The 18,153-nt window shown below is 49.9% G+C and overlaps 1 protein-coding gene across 3 annotated transcripts in view; it reads right to left on the bottom strand.

Moving 5' to 3' along the window:
• The window catches only part of psda (pleckstrin and Sec7 domain containing a), a 36,479-nt gene that overhangs the window by 11,792 nt on the left and 6,534 nt on the right, over positions 1 to 18,153 (bottom strand). Inside the window, exons 1-6 of one of the 3 annotated variants that reach the window (XM_035400359.1) lie at positions 16,503 to 17,646; positions 12,060 to 12,245; positions 11,756 to 11,836; positions 10,244 to 10,356; positions 9,595 to 9,653; positions 9,379 to 9,468 (exon numbers count right to left, since the gene is read on the bottom strand). In XM_035400359.1, the coding sequence (XP_035256250.1) occupies positions 9,379 to 9,468; positions 9,595 to 9,653; positions 10,244 to 10,356; positions 11,756 to 11,836; positions 12,060 to 12,245; positions 16,503 to 16,582 (609 nt within the window). In that variant the 5' untranslated portion in view covers positions 16,583 to 17,646. Of the gene's footprint in view, positions 1 to 9,378; positions 9,469 to 9,594; positions 9,654 to 10,243; positions 10,357 to 11,755; positions 11,837 to 12,059; positions 12,246 to 14,315; positions 14,447 to 16,502; positions 17,647 to 18,153 lie in introns of those variants that run through there. The other 2 variants (XM_035400358.1, XM_035400357.1) reach the window with 2 other exon arrangements.

Raw genomic sequence — 18,153 nt, 5'->3', positions numbered from 1 at the left:
CGTTATGAATCAAAACGTTCATTCACAAATTTTATATATATTTTTTTTAAACCAGACAAAGCATACCAGTGTTTAAATGGGAGGGAAATGAAAAGTGGGTTTTAAAGGCTGGGGTCGTGCCCGTGTCGCCACGGCAACTGGAAGTGGTGAAGCTGGTGAAGCGTGCGGGCGTGGTGGCGGGGAGGTTCTCCCTGGGGGCGAGACCCTCCCAGGGCGCGGTCACGGTAACGCCAGCGTACCTTTTTCTTGCGGGCCTGCGGGTGGCTCTGCCCGTCCTGCGCCTTGCCCAGCAGGTCGGGGAACACCAGCGGCTTGAGGGAGCGCGAGCGCGGCGGCCGCGGGTAGCGGAAGGAGTCGGCGGCGCGGAAGTCCCGCGCGTAGCGCACCGAGCAGAGCGAGCGGGAGCGCAGGCGCCCCGTGGAGTGCAGGCTGTTCACCCCGATCATGGCGGCGGGACGGGGGGGACGGCGGCGGCCCGGGTTTGAGTGCTGCCCCACTGGGGGGTGGGGGGGGTGCCCGGTACAACTCCTGCTTTCCCCAAATCCGGCGCTCTGTGAGTCCCTCTCCGGTGCCGGCGCTAAGTGGAGGTGCCGGCGCTAAGCGGTGACTCAGAGTTTGACCACAACGCCGTTAAAACGTTGGGCCGCACGGCGGTAAGTCCAGGCGTCAGCGGGGGGGGGGGGGGGGGCGGCTGGTGGTCCTTCTGAGAGCCGGAGGGGGCTCTGGGACTCCGGAGGAAACCCCGGAGGAGTCACGTGGGGGCTAGCGTGGGGGCTAGCAGGCTGCGCGGCGGCACTCCAGCGCCTGAATAATGAATCGCACCGTATTTATAATACATGTAAAACAGCCACTGAAGAACTCCACAGCGGGACGTCCGTCACTGAAGGCAGAGGGACCTTCTCCCCTCTACAAATAAATGCTGTTGTGATCCATCAACTCCCAAAAGGCAGCCTGTGTGATCAAATATAATTATCCCTAATGGTCTAATTTTCAGTCTCCACAGCAACCCAGATTCCCAAGGTCCGTCCACTTAACTACAGGAATGTGACAGTCTCTCTCTTCCCTCCCTCTCTCACTTCCTCTCTGTCCTCCTCCCTCTCTCTCACTCAGTCTCTCTCTCCCCTTCCCTCTCTGGTCCGGACTCACTGCACACGCACACAGGTACCCGCGACCACAGACGATACGAGAATCAGCACAGGAACGCGCCGTCACACACAGACACACACACACACACACACACACACACACAGATGTTCAGCTACACCTGCATGCAGGTGCAAAAGGATAGCCCAAAGCAGCTGTGAACAGATGTGAGCAGGCACACACACACACACTCTAACACACGTGAGCACTGCAGGACAAACACACACGACAGCCTTCCCCGGACTCGAAGCCCGGGATTCCAAAATCCACCGTGGGGGTGGTTCGTGTCACCCAGAGGAGCGGGGGTAGGAACAGAGGGACCAGCAAGAATTTCAGAAGAAATTTTTTTTTTTTTTTTTAAAAGCCAGAGGAACGCAGAGTTAAAGCCGGGCTGGTAGCTGGCAGAGCCGGGAAACGCAGGCTACCCTGCCGTCCGCTGCCCGCGAGGGACCCTCTCCCGCAGAGAGAAGAATCTGACTGGAGCTCCCGTCTGCCTTCCCAACTCCACAGATCCCACTAAGGCTCTTCGGAGGAGAGGTAATCCTCTTTTTTTGGTTGGCATCCGCTTGTTCCTGCTCCTCGCGTGCGAGCGTCTTGTCTTTCTTTATTAAACGTGGGGGACAAAGATTCGCCGATTTGCGGTCTCAATCACGGTCCCAGTCGCGGTCACGGTCGTGGTGCAAGACCCTTCCGTCCCCAGTCTCCGTCCAACAGCCACCGTCTCTTTGCTGCAGATGAGAACTGTCTGAATCAGAGCGAACAAGACCTTATGGGGGCTGAGCAGTCGCGCTCTCTCTCTCTCTCTCTCTCTCTCTCTCTCCCCCCCCTCTCTTTACCTCTCATTCTCTCTCTCTCTCTCTCTCTCTCTCTCTCTCCCCCCCCTCTCTTTACCTCTCATTCTCTCTCTCTCGTTCAACCCCTCTCTCCCTCTCTCATTCTCTCTCTCTCCCTCTCTCAGTGTTACTGAACAGCGAATCAGAGCCTCCCTCACTTCCCCATTCCCTCCTCCTTTATCAGCATGCAGTGCCAAGCGCCCTGAGGTAGGGAAGAGAGGTACAAAGGGAGAGAGGAGGATGAGAAAGGAGAGAAGGAGAGAGGGAGAGAGGAGGATGAGGAAGGATAGCGGGGTACGGAGGGAGAGAGGAGGATGAGGAAGGAGAGAGAGGTACAAAGGGAGAGAGGAGGATGAGAAAGGAGAGAGAGGTACAGAGGGAGAGAGGAGGATGAGAAAGGAGAGAGAGGTACGGAGGGAGAGAGGAGGATGAGGGAGGAGAGAGAGGTACGGAGGGAGAGAGGAGGAAAAACGGATGTGCCCGCAGAGGGAGACACGATTCTCGAACAGCGCCGATTCAAGTGGCACACGCCCCACACTGGCATCTTCAACACGCGTGATTCCCACTGCCAACTTTAATAACACCAGACGCTGATATGTTCAACAGTCATGACTCAGGCTACCAGGCGGATAAACACAACACGCCACACACTGGCATGTCCACCATGCGTGTGGAAGAGATGCAAGTTTTGGGGCTGTGAGGCTGTGACATCACCCCCTGTGGAGCAATACGAACATGATCGGTTCCCTTAGCTGGGGACCGCTGGTCTGTAGCACACTAAGCTAATCGTTTTCGGGGTTCTGTGGAGCAGCCTCAATTCAAAGAGCCACAGCAGACCAACCCCGGTTACACACGACTGCCTAAAAAAGAAAACCAGGTCAACACTGGCATGTTCAACATACATGACTCATGCTACCCAAAAAAAAACAACTGTCACAGTGGCATGTTCAACATACATGACTCATGCTACTGAAATAACAACATGACTCTGGCATGTTTAACATACATGACTCATGCTACTGAAATAACAACATGACTCTGGCATGTTTAACATACATGACTCATGCTACTGAAATAACAACATGACTCTGGCATGTTTAACATACATGACTCATGCTACTGAAATAACAACATGACTCTGGCATGTTTAACATACATGACTCATGCTACTGAAATAACAACATGACTCTGGCATGTTGAACATACAGCTAGACAACAAAAAAATTGAAACAAAAATATAAAATCCCTTCATAGGGGTCTTGGAAGGAGGTCTCTCATCAAAGTACTAACCAAGACCTCATCTGCTTAGCGTCAGCCGTTTGCCATGAGAGGGGGGGTACGGCCATTGATATAAAAGCTCAGTCGGGTTCAGATTTGGAGGCTCATTAGGCCGTAAATATATAGATGATGTCAGTGTCACGCTCCTGAATTCAGGAGGCAACCCACTCATGCTCTACGGATGTGAACGCCGTCATCTCAACACACCCTGAAGGAAAATAAAAATGTAACATGTGTGGTCGATGATCACTCTGCACCATGAAGTCACCCTTGGCATCAGCCTTGCCTTCTAAGGGCACGAGTCCATCCAAAGAAAGCCAGGAAAATGGACTCCATTCTGTGTTACACTACCAGTACGTGATTCCCACTCCCCAACTCAACTGAACACTGAAAAAATTATTTTCCAGAACACACATTACTGGAAAATAAATACATGTTAAAAATATATAAATAAATAAACAAATTATATATACCAATGTTATATATATACCACCCACACCATGATGACACAAACCAAAAGGCCTGGACCTATCACCTTGCTGTTTTGACCATCTTTGCTTGGACCGTCTTCTTTATATGCTAGTCAAATACCCCACAATCTGCCCAGCCAGTACGGTTATTCGCCCAGTAGATTCCCTATTACTGCCCTATTACAGTTTAGCCTCACTTTAGCTACTGAATCCACACTAGCATAGCACCCCCACCCCCAAAAAAATCCCCTTCCCACTGGGGATTTGTCTTGCAACTGAGTGGTTTTTCTTCCCACTGGAGGGGGGGGGGGGGTTGGGGGTTATCTCACTAGTTTTTTTTTTTGTTTAGCTTTTTTTTTTTTTGAGAGGGGAGTCTTTTCCCTATATTATTTTTTTTTTTGTTGGCCTATTTTTCAGTAAAGCAGCTTTGTGGTAGTGTCTCTATAAAAAGCACAACACAAATAAATTGAGTTGAACTAAATAATGTTGCATTCATCACAAAAAACCAGCACAGACCAGGAATCAAAGATACTCTATGTGCATAGAGGTGCTTGAAGGCCATTGGGGAAAAAGAGGGATCAAATAATTGACTTATTGATTTGCTGTTCTTCACAAAACTCATTGCTAGCATGTTTTTTTTAATGAGCGAGTCACTCACAAAAACAATATATCAATCACATATTGGGACTAGCAGGACATGTTAATCACTAACGTGTTGGACTTAATTAAGCAATTATGTGAACAATGTTTTTTTTTGTTTTTTTTCCCCGAAAATTTCTGACAAGAGTGTTGTGAACAACAAAGAGTGGGATGGGGGTGGGGGGGGTACAAAAAAAGGGCTCAGACTTGGCGGTAGAAAACATTTCATGTCTGTCTGTCACTAACCCCCCCCCCCCTGCCCCTTTACTGGAGCATCAAGCTCACGACTCGTCTCCCTCAAACGTTACCTGGGCCTCACTTAGCCACGCCTTCACGTGCTGTTGCCAAGGAGAGGGGGGGGGGGGCGGGACCCAGGCCTGGGCCCCTGGGGAGCGGGGGGGGGGGGGCGGGACCCAGGCCGGGGCCCCTGGGGAGCAGAGGGGGGGCGGGACCCAGGCCTGGGCCCCTGGGGAGCGGGGGGGGGGGGGCGGGACCCAGGCCGGGGCCCCTGGGGAGCAGAGGGGGGGCGGGACCCAGGCCTGGGCCCCTGGGGAGCGGGGGGGGGGGGGGGCGGGACCCAGGTGCAGGAGTGAGAGACCCATACAGGGCTCCACCGCTGAGGTTAAACGCACACACGCGCTGACGGACGGACGGACGGACGTCAGGAACAGCTCAGATCAGAACAGCGGCCGGTCGGCCACGCCGGGCCAATGGCGGAGGCAGTTGCGTTTTCCCCGCGGCGAAACCTCCAGAGACTGCACAGCGAGAGCAGAGAGTGAAACTCCATCTGCATCTGCATCGGCTGCAAGACCCTCTGCCCCGCCCTGGAGGATTCAGCACAGGTCCTTTTCACAGCCGAAAATGAGCAACGGGCACACAAATAAGCAAATAGTCATCTAGTTACGAGTTACAGCTAATTTCATTACCAAGCATATGACATATATATATATATATATATAATATTGGTTGCACGAAACATGTAGTGTTAAAAATCCCGACAGTGAAAGCGAATCAAAATTAGTCATTACTACAATGTACACGCGACGGCATGTTTACTTTTGCAGTCTGTATGATTTAAATTTTGAAAACACTTCTCCGTGTTAACAGGGACACTGAAAAGTTTCAGAGCCCTGAAAAAAAGCTGTGGGGTTGTTTCGCCTTCCACGAAAATTAGGGCTTTAAATAATTGTGTTTTTTCCTCAATTTCTACAGAGCGCACAAAAAAACGGCATGCTTAAAGTACTGGAAATTCCGTTAAAATTCCCGGCCTTCGCAACAAGGCGGCAAGAGGCGCGCTTATCTCCCGGTGCGGATGACACGAGCCGGGGAAAAGCCCAGGATCCCGCCGCCGCCGCCGCAGGTGATGTCATCAACATCAGCCAGCGGGAGTTGTTTTTTCCTTTCAGATTCTGCAACGCCAGCATCAGAGTTCAACAGTTCAACCTCCCCCCCCGACTCCGGCACCAAAGCCAGCCAGCCAGCGCCGTATCTGCGGGTTTTAATCCAACCGGGAGCAAAGCCAGAGAGGCGGGAATGAGGTCGTCATGGTGATATTAGGACGGAAGCATGCATGAAGTAACCAGCGATTGCCTATTCCTTAACTTGGCCTTCCGGTGGAGAAAATTAACCTCTTTTCTTCACCAGAACAACCCGCTTGACCCTCACCAGTATCGGACCCGTGTTTCGTAGTTGTTCCGACAACCTCTGGTTTGCACTTATTGTACGTCGCTTTGGATAAAAAGCGTCTGCCAAATAAATGTAATGTAATGTTATGGTGTGAATGTTAATAACATGCATCAGGCGGTAATGGTTCAGCTAAAAAAAGTGTAAGGAGAAAGTATGATCACCGTTCAGAACACGAAGTGGAGTATCTGGTATGTTAATAGAATCTGTGCTTCTACCTTCTCTCTCTGTGCCGCAGAGCCTATGGACACCTCCCTAACTTTGTCTGTCTGACCCCTGTCAGAACACCTCACCGTGTGGCGGGAAGCCCTGAGGGAGCCCGCCACTTCAGAGCCACAGAGCGAGAGCATTTATTAGCATCCTAATCATGGCGGCGTCCACACAGGGAGACGGCAGCTCACCGGCTGCCACTGAAGCCTCCTTCAGCTGACCCCTGGGCTGTAGCACTGAGCTACAGCAGCCCAATCAGGGCCCTGGAAACTACAAACCCTAACGGAAGTTAAATATAAATTAAATACATTATCAAAATATCGCAACATTTCAAAAAAATATTATACAAAAAAAAATCGCTGTGAAATACAGTATATTCATCTTTATATTTTCTGTAAAGTCCACATACAATACAATGCAGTGCATTCCATTTCTCTAAAGGAAGAGTGGAGGTTTTTGAATTTTAACTGAAATATGTAGGTCAGAACTACAAACACCCTTCTCCTCCTGCTCCCCAACGTGCAACTCAGTCACAAGCCAATCCCTCAGTTACAGTACGGAGTTTGTTCGCACATGTCAACATTGTGCTGATTATGGAGACATGAAGTATTGCAAGTCAGGCAGGGTAAGTCACCCCCCCCCCCCCAAACACAATGAAACAGGAGAGATTTAGTCATTTGGACACCACCTCAGCCTCCAGCACTGAACACAGCAAATTCAATCGAAAGTTTATTAAGTCCTTACACTTTTTTTTTATAAAACCGTTAATTCGAAATTTGACACAAGGCAATTAAGCTGCTTTCAAATCAAGCGTTCATCCCCACTCTCTAGTCACGTGACCACCAGCTGCTTTCCGGAGGGAGAACGAGACACAAGAAAGTGAGCGCGAGAGAACCAGACCGTGAGAAAGAGAAAGAAGAGATAGAGTGAAAAAGAAAGAGAGGAGTGCAGAGAAACTGAGACATCCGGAACATTATGCTGACGTCGCTAAGCTAGGCTAGGAGTACTTCACTGAAAGTGCCTGGGGGGAGACGGTCAGGTCGCTCCTTTCTGCGAGGAGGACGCTGAGGATTCTGGGAAAGAAAGAGGTGGGAGGGAAGGGGGCTTCCAGTGGGAGGAGGCGTGGCCTAGAGGGAGCCCGGCGGGTATTAAGAGTGGGCAAGAAACAGAGGAGGGAAAGAGACCGAACTTCAACAGACAGGGATGGATGGTGTGATAGCGACAAGCAAAGAAAGAGATGAAACAAGCAGAAGAGGGGGAGGGGGAGAGAGGAAGCGAGAGAGAGACAGAGAGAGAGAGAGAGTGCCAACAAGAGCAGAGAGTGGGAGATGAAAGGGCTCAGTGGGATAGAGAAAAGAGAGAGTGTGGTCGGCCAGGGAAAAGAGAGAGAGAGAGAGAGAGAGAGAGAGAGAGAGAGAGAAGGAGCGAGAAAGTAACTCAAGGGCACAGTACAGTCCTAACAACTCTAGCGTTTATTGCACTTGCAAGTAATGATATTTAAACCTAAGCCGCAGGTCTATTGGACACGCTTTCCAAGTTCCTCACAAATATTTCCGATGCTGAGAACGAGGCACCATAAATAAAGGGCAAAGTAAACACTACCTGTTCCACCAGTGTCCTTCTTTCAACTCACTCAACTCCACGCGCTGGCTTTCACTGCAGAACACCTAAATTAAATATATTACAAAGCCGATGGAATGCATATTAATGGATGAAATATGAAGTTATTGCAGTCATTACAGTCACCGAGCAAGGCCAAAGTCATTGAAGAATTATTATCCCATAATTAGGGGTGTGCACGCTCAGATACAGGAGCCGCTTATGATGACGGCTCCACTAACTTCACCTCAGCAGCACCCGTGACTAATGCATGTGCACTATTTTTATCCTGGAGGAGGAAGGACTGACCTGATCCATAGATTTATGGATACAAGAAGGGGTTCAGCGCTGAATTCAAGAGCACAACTAGGGCACACAATGTTCTGACTCCAAACCGGCCATCCAGGCCTCCAGTAAGAGCTCAGTTCTACATTTTAACCAACAAACCAAACACACCCACTAACTCCACATATACTCAAGAGCAAGAAAACATTTTAAAACAGAAATATTACTAAATTTCCCATTCAACAGACAGAACATTACGTTCTGCTCATTGAAAAAGCCCACTAACTCCAAGAGAACAGCGCCATCTTATGGTTGCCCAATGAATTCAACTGGTTTTTGGCTCAAGATGAGAGCTCAGATTGAAAACGGGGGTGTTCTTCCCCCTCTAAAAATTAGTGGTGAAGTGTGGTGAAATCACCGAAAGCAACTCACCAATCCACAAGCCTGTGGTGCGCTTACATTGATTTGTGAGTCATTAGTCATAGTCACTAGTTTAAGGACAAATGTTGACTGAATCCAGGCCAGGGCCTCAGGGGTTGGGGGTGTTGGAAATCAGCTGGCCTGGGCACTGGTGACCCCACTGCACACAGCACAAGGGTAAAAGCAGCTTGTCCCAGTGCATCAGATGATGGCCTGGGGAGGAATCAAAGTCCCTGATTTCCCTCGGTCTGCGAGACCCCAGAGACACCATCAATATCTGGGCGCTAGAGTGCGAGACCCCAGAAACCATCAATATCTGCCGCTAGAGTGTCCCCATGTGACACCTTCACAGAGTCAGAGACACACAGCAGCGATGCGGTCTATTCAAAGCAGTGGGCGGAGGGCCCAAGCCCCGCTGGAACCATCTGGAACATGTTGGCCCCGGACGCAGGAGGAGGAGAGCGAGGAAGAGAAATGGAACGGACCAGGGGCCATACCATACATCACGTATTTTTAGAAACCATGAAAGTGAATCCATCACTGCACTCAGTGATGAGTCACTGTGAAGTTATTTAATCCTTCCCAACAAGTGGTAATGGTGTGTGTGTGTGTGTGTGCTTGCACGCTCATATGTGTGTGTTCGTGCGTGTGTGTGTGTGCTCGAGTGTGTGCGTGTGTTCGTGCATGTGTGCGCGTGTGTGAGCGTGCACTCGGTGTGCATGTGTGTGTGTGCACGTGTGAACGTGTGTGTGCATATGCATGCATGTGTGTGTGTATGCATTCATATGTGTGTGTGTGTAAGAGAGAGCACCACTGACCTTGAGAAGCTCCTTGGGGAAGTCCTGTCCATTATTGAGCCCTTCCAGGTTCCCAATGAACTGCATGCAGGACATCCTCTTGCCAATGTTCTGCAGGGGAGAGCACATTGGGTCTGTACTCACATCAATAGTCTCGGCCCCAACAAAAGCATTAAAACCACTGAGCAGCGCAGCAGAGCCTGCCCCCCCCCCCCTCTCATTTTCCATTAAACTCACATGGCCGTGCAGATCAGTGTTGAGCAGCATCAGTGCACAGGTCAGGGTGTGAACGCTGTCTGAAACACAGATACACCAGTCAGGTCAACAAGAGCTGCTGCTCAGGGAAAAAAAAAGATCTAATTGCGTGCAAATGAGTGTGCATGCATGCGTGCATGTGAGTGTGTGTGCATACATGCATGTGAGTGTGTGTGTGTGCATGGGTGCATGTGAGTGTGTGTGCATGCATGCATGTGAATGTGTGTGCATGCGTGCATGTGAGTGTGTGCATGCATGCATGTGAGTGTGTGTGCATACATGCATGTAAGTGTGTGTGCATGCGTGCATGTGAATGTGTGTGCATGCATGCATATGAATCTGTACATGCATGTATGAGTGTGTGTACATGCATGTATGTGAAGGATACTCAGCCATATTCAGCTACATTGCATGCACGCACACACACTCACATACATGCATACACAAACACTAGCATGCATACCCACACACTTGCATAAATACATGCACATTCACATACATGCGCGTATAAACCGCCATTCATGCGCACACCCACATGCTCAAGCTCATGCACGCGCACGGGCATGCAAATGGACACACCCACGCGCACAGACATGCATGCACGCACAGATGAGTTCTGCAGTCCTCCTACCTTCAGACGGGATGGCGTTGGGGTTGCAGTGCAGGTACCTCCTGGAGAAGTGGGAGAGCACCCGCTCCCGCTCCTGCGTCTCGCCCATTAGTGCAAACTCCTTCAGGAAAGCCCTGGAACACCACCACACCGACCGAGCGCTCAATGCACCACAAAATACCCTTTAACTGCACGCTGCACGCAACGAGCAAAAGTGGAAGTGTGCATGGGAACGGGAGCTATCAGTGCACAGGCTTCTTCATAATACGTGTGGGCGGCAGTGTAGCATAATGGGTAAGGAGCTGGTCTTGTAACCTAAAGGCCACAGGTTCGATTCCAAGATAGGACACTGCCGTTGTACCCTTGAGCAAGGCACTTAACCTACTTAACAAGGTACTTATATATCCAGTTGTATAAATGCAATGTAAATGCTGCAAGTAAAAAAAGTTGTGTAAGTCGCTCTGGATAAAAGTGTCTGCAAAATGCCTGTAATGTAATTTAATACTGTACACAGTGAGAAAATTGCCTGAGAGTATAATAGGATTTTCTCCCATTTCTTTCTAAACAATGGTACGTCCACAGTGCATATCATATTTCCCTGTATTAGCATAAGAGGAACCACACACAAAAAGGACCAAAGTATGAACATCTGACCGATCATATTATTGTATAAATGCACGAAATAAGTAAAGGATAACCCACGGCGAGATGCCGGGCAGCTATCAAGAAATAATTACCGATGAAGAAGTGGAGTGGGGCTGCCTCCATGAAGGTCATTATTTCCCGATAGCTGACCACCTCGTCAGGGGTTATCCTGCTAATTACACGGCTAATTACCTCATGAAAGAAGTCGATCGATAATTATACACAAGATACTGAGTGATTTTATTAGTTCATATACAGTTAAATTAATATGAAAGTAATTTTCTATTGTGTTCTCACAGATAGTACAGGCCGACTCGGGAGTATTGGCTGACGGGGGTACTGGAGTAAGACACGAGGCAAGTTAATACTAGTAGCAGACTAGAACAGCTGTGTCCACAGACCCGCTGTATCGATAGCCAAAAGACAACTCGTTTTGTTGTTGTTGCTCTGCCACTGTATTTCTGGCTCGCTGCCACCGCCCTGACACTGTCAGTGTGATCGACATTCATTTCCTCCCCAGCATCTGATACCGCCTCAACACCTCTTGAAACATCGCTGACACTAGGTCAGTTTCCGCCACTCTAAATCTGACTGAAAATACTGTACAGCCAGCATGAGTCATACAATAATAATAAATTAGATCTACAAGGCAATACAAGCGGCAGTATGACTGCAGATTTATTGATTTTACTAAAGTGACAACAGTCACATTTTACAGCTGTGGCATTTCTTTCTGCGGAGTGATACGAAGAGTTCTAAATTAAAGCAGTCCGTTACCCACGGCAGCGACCGTTATACAGAAATATTTGCCTGAAGCGACCAATCAGAATCGAGCATTGAACAAAGCCGTGTAATAGCTAGCATTAAGGTTAGCGTCCGAGCACATACCTCAGTGCCTGATCCAGGGTCAGTCCGGAGAAGTTGAAGAACCGCAGGTACTCCTCCGCCACGATGCGGCTGAAGTCATTGCTGTAGACAGACAGACAGACAGACAGACAAGCAGACAGACAGACATATGAGGAACGTGGAACTCAGACTCATACGCCAGCTGGAATAGCCATCATACTGCACAGTAGACCTCCAAGGTTCACCATGGACACCAGGCCTTTCAGAACTTTGTCCTTCTTTATCCTCGGCATCAAACACTTATCAACGGCAACAGGCCGGGGGCCCTGTGTCCGTTAAAACTCACTTCTTGCTCAGGTGCCGGGCCACGTCCGACTTCTTGAAGCCGTCGCGGTTGAAGAGCCTCTTGGCCAGCCGCCTGGCCGCCTCCAGGTCGGCCTTGTTGCCGTTGCTGAGGGTGTCGGTGCTGCCCAGCCGGTCGCTGATGTCCGACTCTATCTCCGAGTCGGTGGCCGGACGGGGGGGCCTCTCTCTGCACACACGAGGGGGGGGGGATGGGGGGTCAGAGCCAGAATGGCATGGACAACGTTGCATCAGACTTTAAGCACCCTAGCAGTGTAGTATAATGATACAGAGGGGTGCCATAAGGGGGTAAGGTAGGACAATTCCATTCCAAGGGCCCTGACTGGGCCCTCCAAAAAAATATGACAACATAGGATTTTCTGGGGTGGTGTGGCCCAATGCGAGATCTTTTCATGGGGCCCAAAATCCCTGCTGGTGCCCCTGATGGTAAGGGAACTTTTATACCTTAGAGGTCCCAGGGTCAATTCACAGGTGTCGGACCCTTGATTAAGGTAACATAACCCAAGCGGCTTCAGTAACTAGCCAGCCACATTAACGCAAAAGAAAATGTAAAGAAAAAGCGCACCTCACTCTGGATAAAGATCATCAGCTAAACTCAGAGGCTAAACGTTAAACACGCAGAAGCAGGGAGAGACGCTTAAACCACAAGGTATAATTTGGCTGCTGACAGGGGCGTCACCCTAACCTTTTGTATTACAGTAATCAGAGATATGCTGACTGCAGAGGAGATGCTCAGCCGAGTGCCATTTTAAACGCTAGCGCTCCACCCCGGCCCTGCGCCCACAGCCTCTCCGATGTCAACGAAAACAGAACTAGCCGCGAAGCCACGAAGCCACAGAAGCCAATGCGGCCAAACTACAGTCAGTGGGCATTTTTCCAACCCCCAACCCCCCCCAAAAAAAACTGTACTCCCTCCCCCACTGTCATGGGCAAATGAATGAGGACCAAATGCTCCTTCTCTTTCGGTCTCTGCGTTGGCTTCCCGAGTGACGGGGGGGGGGGGTAAACAGCGAGCCCAGGCCAGCGCGTCTGCGCTTTCGCTTCCTCTGTCCCGGGTTTATTTTTAGCGGCGCCCGGCTGTAAACGTTCCCGTTTGGGGCGCAAACAAAGCACCTCCCGAGCGGCTCCGTTTCTATTCCTGGCCTGGGCGAACGCTGAGGGTTAGGACTGCTAACTAGCATTTCTTTCCCCCAAATCCCGCTGCCTGTCTACAACTTCAAAGGGCAGCTCTCTCTCTCTCTCACTCTCTCTCTCTCTCTCTCTCTCTCGGTCATGCTCTCTCTCTCTGTGTCTCGCTCTCTCTCCTCAAACCTCTATTCTTCTTTGCAGAAGTTCAGAGGTAGAGAGAAGTTCTCTCTACAGCGTTAGTTAAAATCTAAGCGCTCTGTGCCACATGTATTCACCACAGAATGGCTCACTCTAGGAGGACTTCTCATCTCAGTATAATTATTCGCCTGTTAATAAGCAGCATTCACACAGATAATAACAATTAATACCGTTAATGCATAGTATTCAGACTAATAATAATAATTAATACTGTTCATCAGTCGTATTCAGACTAATAATACTAATTAATACTGTTAATGAGTAGTATTCCAGCCTACAATCAAACGGTGAATGACATCCTTGCATACGAGACAAGCAACCCACGTCCATGCCCCACACGTTCACGTGGCTGCCAGTGTGGATTTTGTCTACTTCATGTTGACGAGGTACTGGTCAATGCTCTTTCACTAGCATGCTGATGCTGGGACAGTCATCTCCACACTGAGTACAGCACAGCATCATTGTGTTATATTTTTACCACGTCGCCTGGAATAGGAGCAGTGCAGTAACAAAATTCAATAAAGCAAGAAAGAAAGAAAGCACTTGTGTTCTGGTTTTGTATTAGAGCACCAAAAAGAGTGACAGTTAAGAGACAGTCCAGACATTGATTATTCAAACTGTAGCATTCCTTCAGCGAAAGAGAGGCGCTTTACTTTTTTAATTATGAGAGAGATCCAGACGAAGGAAGGGTCCCACAAGAGAGAGAGAGAGAGAGAGAGAGAAAGAGACAGAGAGAGGGAGAGAGAGTGGGAGAGAAAGAGAGCGAGACAGAGAGAGAGAGAGCAGAACTGTTTCAGAAGTCATTCCGATGCCATTGAGTCTTTTCCTTGATGGCAGCCCGTTTTGGGCAGGCGCAGAGGGGGCGAGCTCGGAGCCCCCTGCCGTTCGGAGTGGACCCCCCCCCTCCCCCTACCTGCTCAGCGGCGTGCTCCTGTGGGCGCTGATCACCCGCACGCTGCCCCCGTCGAAACTCCCAGAACGTTTTAAATCCCAGGAACGGAAGAACGACATGTTTCCAAAAAACCCCGCGGCAGCGCGGTGCGGCACGACGCTCCCCTCCCCCCGCGTCCTGTGCGCTTGGTTCGTCCCACAGGCCTCCCAGCAGCCCCCTTCCCAGCAGGATGGTCCACCACAAAAGAGGGAGGGAGGCAGGGGGGAGGCGGCGGAGGGGGGGGCTGTTTTGTTTATTTTTGAAACAATGGGTTGTGATCCATTCCACACACAGAAAAAAAAAAAAGGAGAGAGAGACTTGCGGATCCTTTCCGGCTCGCTCTCCAGGACGTGGAGAGAGGCCGCGAAGCGAAGCGGACGCAGGCAGACACAGCCCCCGCCGGAGAGCCCCGGTTATCTTTTTAAACACAGTTAAAACAGCCACAGTGTTTTAAAACCATTTAACTGTGCCCAAAGGACGGTAGATCAGCTTTTTCATTTTCTAAAAATAACACACAGGCTACAAGTCACTACAAATTCCAATAAAACCTACACACAGTGCACACAAACGTAAACAAACAAACATGCTGCATGCACACAAGCACACACTCACACACACACAGCCACAGGCACTCACGCATGCGGAAGCATAGTCAAGCACTAATGAATGCAGATGCTATGGCTCATACGTAAACACAAACACAAAAACAAACACACACACACACACACACACACCAAAAAACAAAAAGTAAGCTCCTCGTATTCTCTTCAACGGCACATCTACCGGCAATAATAATAAACCCTTTGAAGAGTGGGTTTTCTGGAATGTTTTTTTCATCATCATTACGTCAGTGTTCTAGAACTCCATTGCTTTCAACTACCGGCAGCCATTGCTACATCAGCATCAGAATGTTCAGTCAAGAACATTCTAATCACACATTTGTGATCTTATACTTTTTTTTAAAGGGTTTACGGTGGGCTGGCTGGCCCTTGGGCTGTCACCATGCTTACTCCCGTAAAAGCGTACTCTTACAGCAGCACAGAACCCACGGCCGTGTGTGGAACCCCTTCTATAGAACCCGCTCCTGTAAATCAGGTCCTGAGACAGGCAGAGAAAGCTCAGACTGCTAAGAGCTTTTCATCGTGGGAAGCTGAGCAGTGTGTTCCAGTTCCCTTTGTTTGAACTGGCCTTTTCAAGGACTGCGTCCCTTCTCTGCGTAACCCGAAACTGGCACACCCCCACCCCCACCCCCCACCCCCTCGGTTACCACGGTGGCCGCACCTGACCTCGTGTGGATACGCGGTGCCGGCGATCAGCACGCCTGCAGGTGACAGGCAGGTAAAAAAAAAATTTTTAAAAACACCTGCTGCGTGTTCTCACCATCTGTCCAAAACGGCCTCACAATGCCTTTCGAATGAGAGAGAGAGAGAGAGAGCACGTTTTTGAGTTTAACACCGTTTGTCTCTGTACATTTTCGCCGTGCAGTCCTCCGTTTGCACACACCCACAATGAAACACCGCCCTGTAAATCTGTCTATAAGGGAGGTAATGGTGAAAGCAGTCCTGCCATGTAACTGCATTCACGAAAAGCCACTGAAACTGACCCAAAACGTGTGATGTCACACCCTGACAATTCGGCTACGGAAAGTTTGCATACAAACTACGGCTCCCACCTCAATATTGATTCGACACCGAAATCAGACACCACGACGTACCACCAGAATGGAGGTTAATCATTCCACCCAACTCAAACGAAACTGGGATTACCTCAGCACACATGAATCACACACAGGCTATCAGAGAGCGTTTCTGTAGGAGTGCATCAAGGGTCAGACTAAACGTGATCTTCTTCAGCTTGATTTTTTAAAATACAATTTCATTTTGCAATTGCCTCACAAATGTACTTTTTCCTAGTATGCACACACACACACACACACAGATCAACGAACACTATTTAAAAGCACTTGTTTTCTTTAATAATACTTCTTTCTGCATGTGCATACTGGCAATGAACAACCATCAAGCACAGGTGAACAGCCAAAACTAAGAAGAACAACGCGGGTTTTAAAAACTCATTCCATTCCCTGGCTCACTCGCCCTCTTCAAACAAACGGTCCCTAAAGAGCGGAAGTTTTCCCAAATTGGGGTAAACGGGTGGTTGGTGACTCACCTCGGCCTCCGGGGGCGAGGGGCGTACAGGTACCTGTCCTCCGCCGCCCCGCCCCGCCAGCACAGCACGGAGCTCGCCATGGCAACAGCGCCCCCACCTCAGTCCGCCGGTCCGCAGCTGGGGCCTCTGCCTGACCGCATGACGCCGCCCACCCCCCACCGCCGAGGTAATCCCACAATGCACTGCTCCCGGCCCGTCCCCAACGGACGAGGGCCCGGCTCTGACACCCCTTCCTCCTCCGTCTGTTCTTCAGTCCGTCTCCTGTCTTTTTTTCCCCCCTCTCCTGATGGGTGTGCCTCAGCTAGAGCTGGATCCCTACCCTTCCTCTCTCTCTCTCTCTCCCTCTCTCTCTCTCTCCCCCTCTCACTGTAATGGTGCCTGCTTCCCCTCTTCACTCCTCCCTCTCCGCAAACTTTTGAACGTCCCCTGCTAACCTTGCACTCATAGCATAGCACAAACCACAAACCTGGCGCTGTCTCTCTCTCTCTCTCTCTCTCTCTCTCTAACTCAAACCTTTCCTTCTATATAAAGAGCCAGTCAACATTTTCAGACATAGACCTCTCTTTGTATACACGCTACTCTCTTTCTCTCTCTCTCTCTCTCTCTCACGCAAGGTAAGCATTTCCTTCTTTTGCGGCTTCCACACACACAGATATGCAAACACGCACGCTCACACACATCTATTTGACACTGGGTTTAGTACAGCTATCGCATTACCAAGGAAACGGCAAAGGGAACCAACAAAAGGCCAGAGGGAGCTCAGAAAGAGTATGTAAACAGACGCTGATAAGCACACGGCAGGCTAGCCCGGCTAGAGTCCGCTCTCTGGCCCGGCTCTCCGTTCGGATGTCAAGTCAGGCCTCTCTACCATAAACTGGAAGCACAAGACAGCAGTGTGACTGTGCAAAGAGACAAACATTTTCAAAAGAGGCATGAAGCTCTTCCTACTGCTACTTAAGACCTTAGAAATGTGCAAGTCCCCACAAAGACACATAAATCCCGATGTTCTTCTGTTGTCTTCCTGATTGAGTATATTCGATACCTACCAGAGGAATAGCTACTCATTTACTAAATTTCACAATAATTATTTTCATGTGAGCTTATATCTAGTCTCGGGTATCGTAAGTACAATTCATTGGCTAACAGAGATCCTTTCACTGGGCAGTCGATGTGAACTTTGGACTAGTTCCATGAAAGGGCAGTTTTTGGCAGTTGGCCTCAGTGTCCCTGTGCTTGCGGGTCTCTTGTGATTCGTACCCAGCCCTGTAACTGTCATGTCCAACTGCAGCTGAGAGGGGAAGGCGGAGCAGCACACAGGGGCCCGCCTCAAACTGAACCGCCTCTCTTCCGTCTCTCTCTATTTTAAACCCTGAAATCACAGGGTCCAGGAAGTTAATCTTCCGTGTCCATGGTGACCAAGAGAAGGGGCTGGCCGGGCTCCAGATCTGATTGGCTGCCTCACAGGAAAAGGAGTGCAGGTGGCGCACCAGGAGGGCCCCAAGCGCGTACACACACACACACACACACACTCTCACACGCACACACACGCAGACACACACACACGCGTGCGCACACACACACACACACACGCACATGCACACGCACACACACATACACAGACACACAAGCGTACACACACACGCACATGCAC

This window comes from Anguilla anguilla, chromosome 18, assembly GCF_013347855.1.
Source record: "Anguilla anguilla isolate fAngAng1 chromosome 18, fAngAng1.pri, whole genome shotgun sequence".
NCBI lineage: Eukaryota > Metazoa > Chordata > Actinopteri > Anguilliformes > Anguillidae > Anguilla > Anguilla anguilla.
This window is presented reverse-complemented; position numbering and strand designations above follow the sequence as displayed.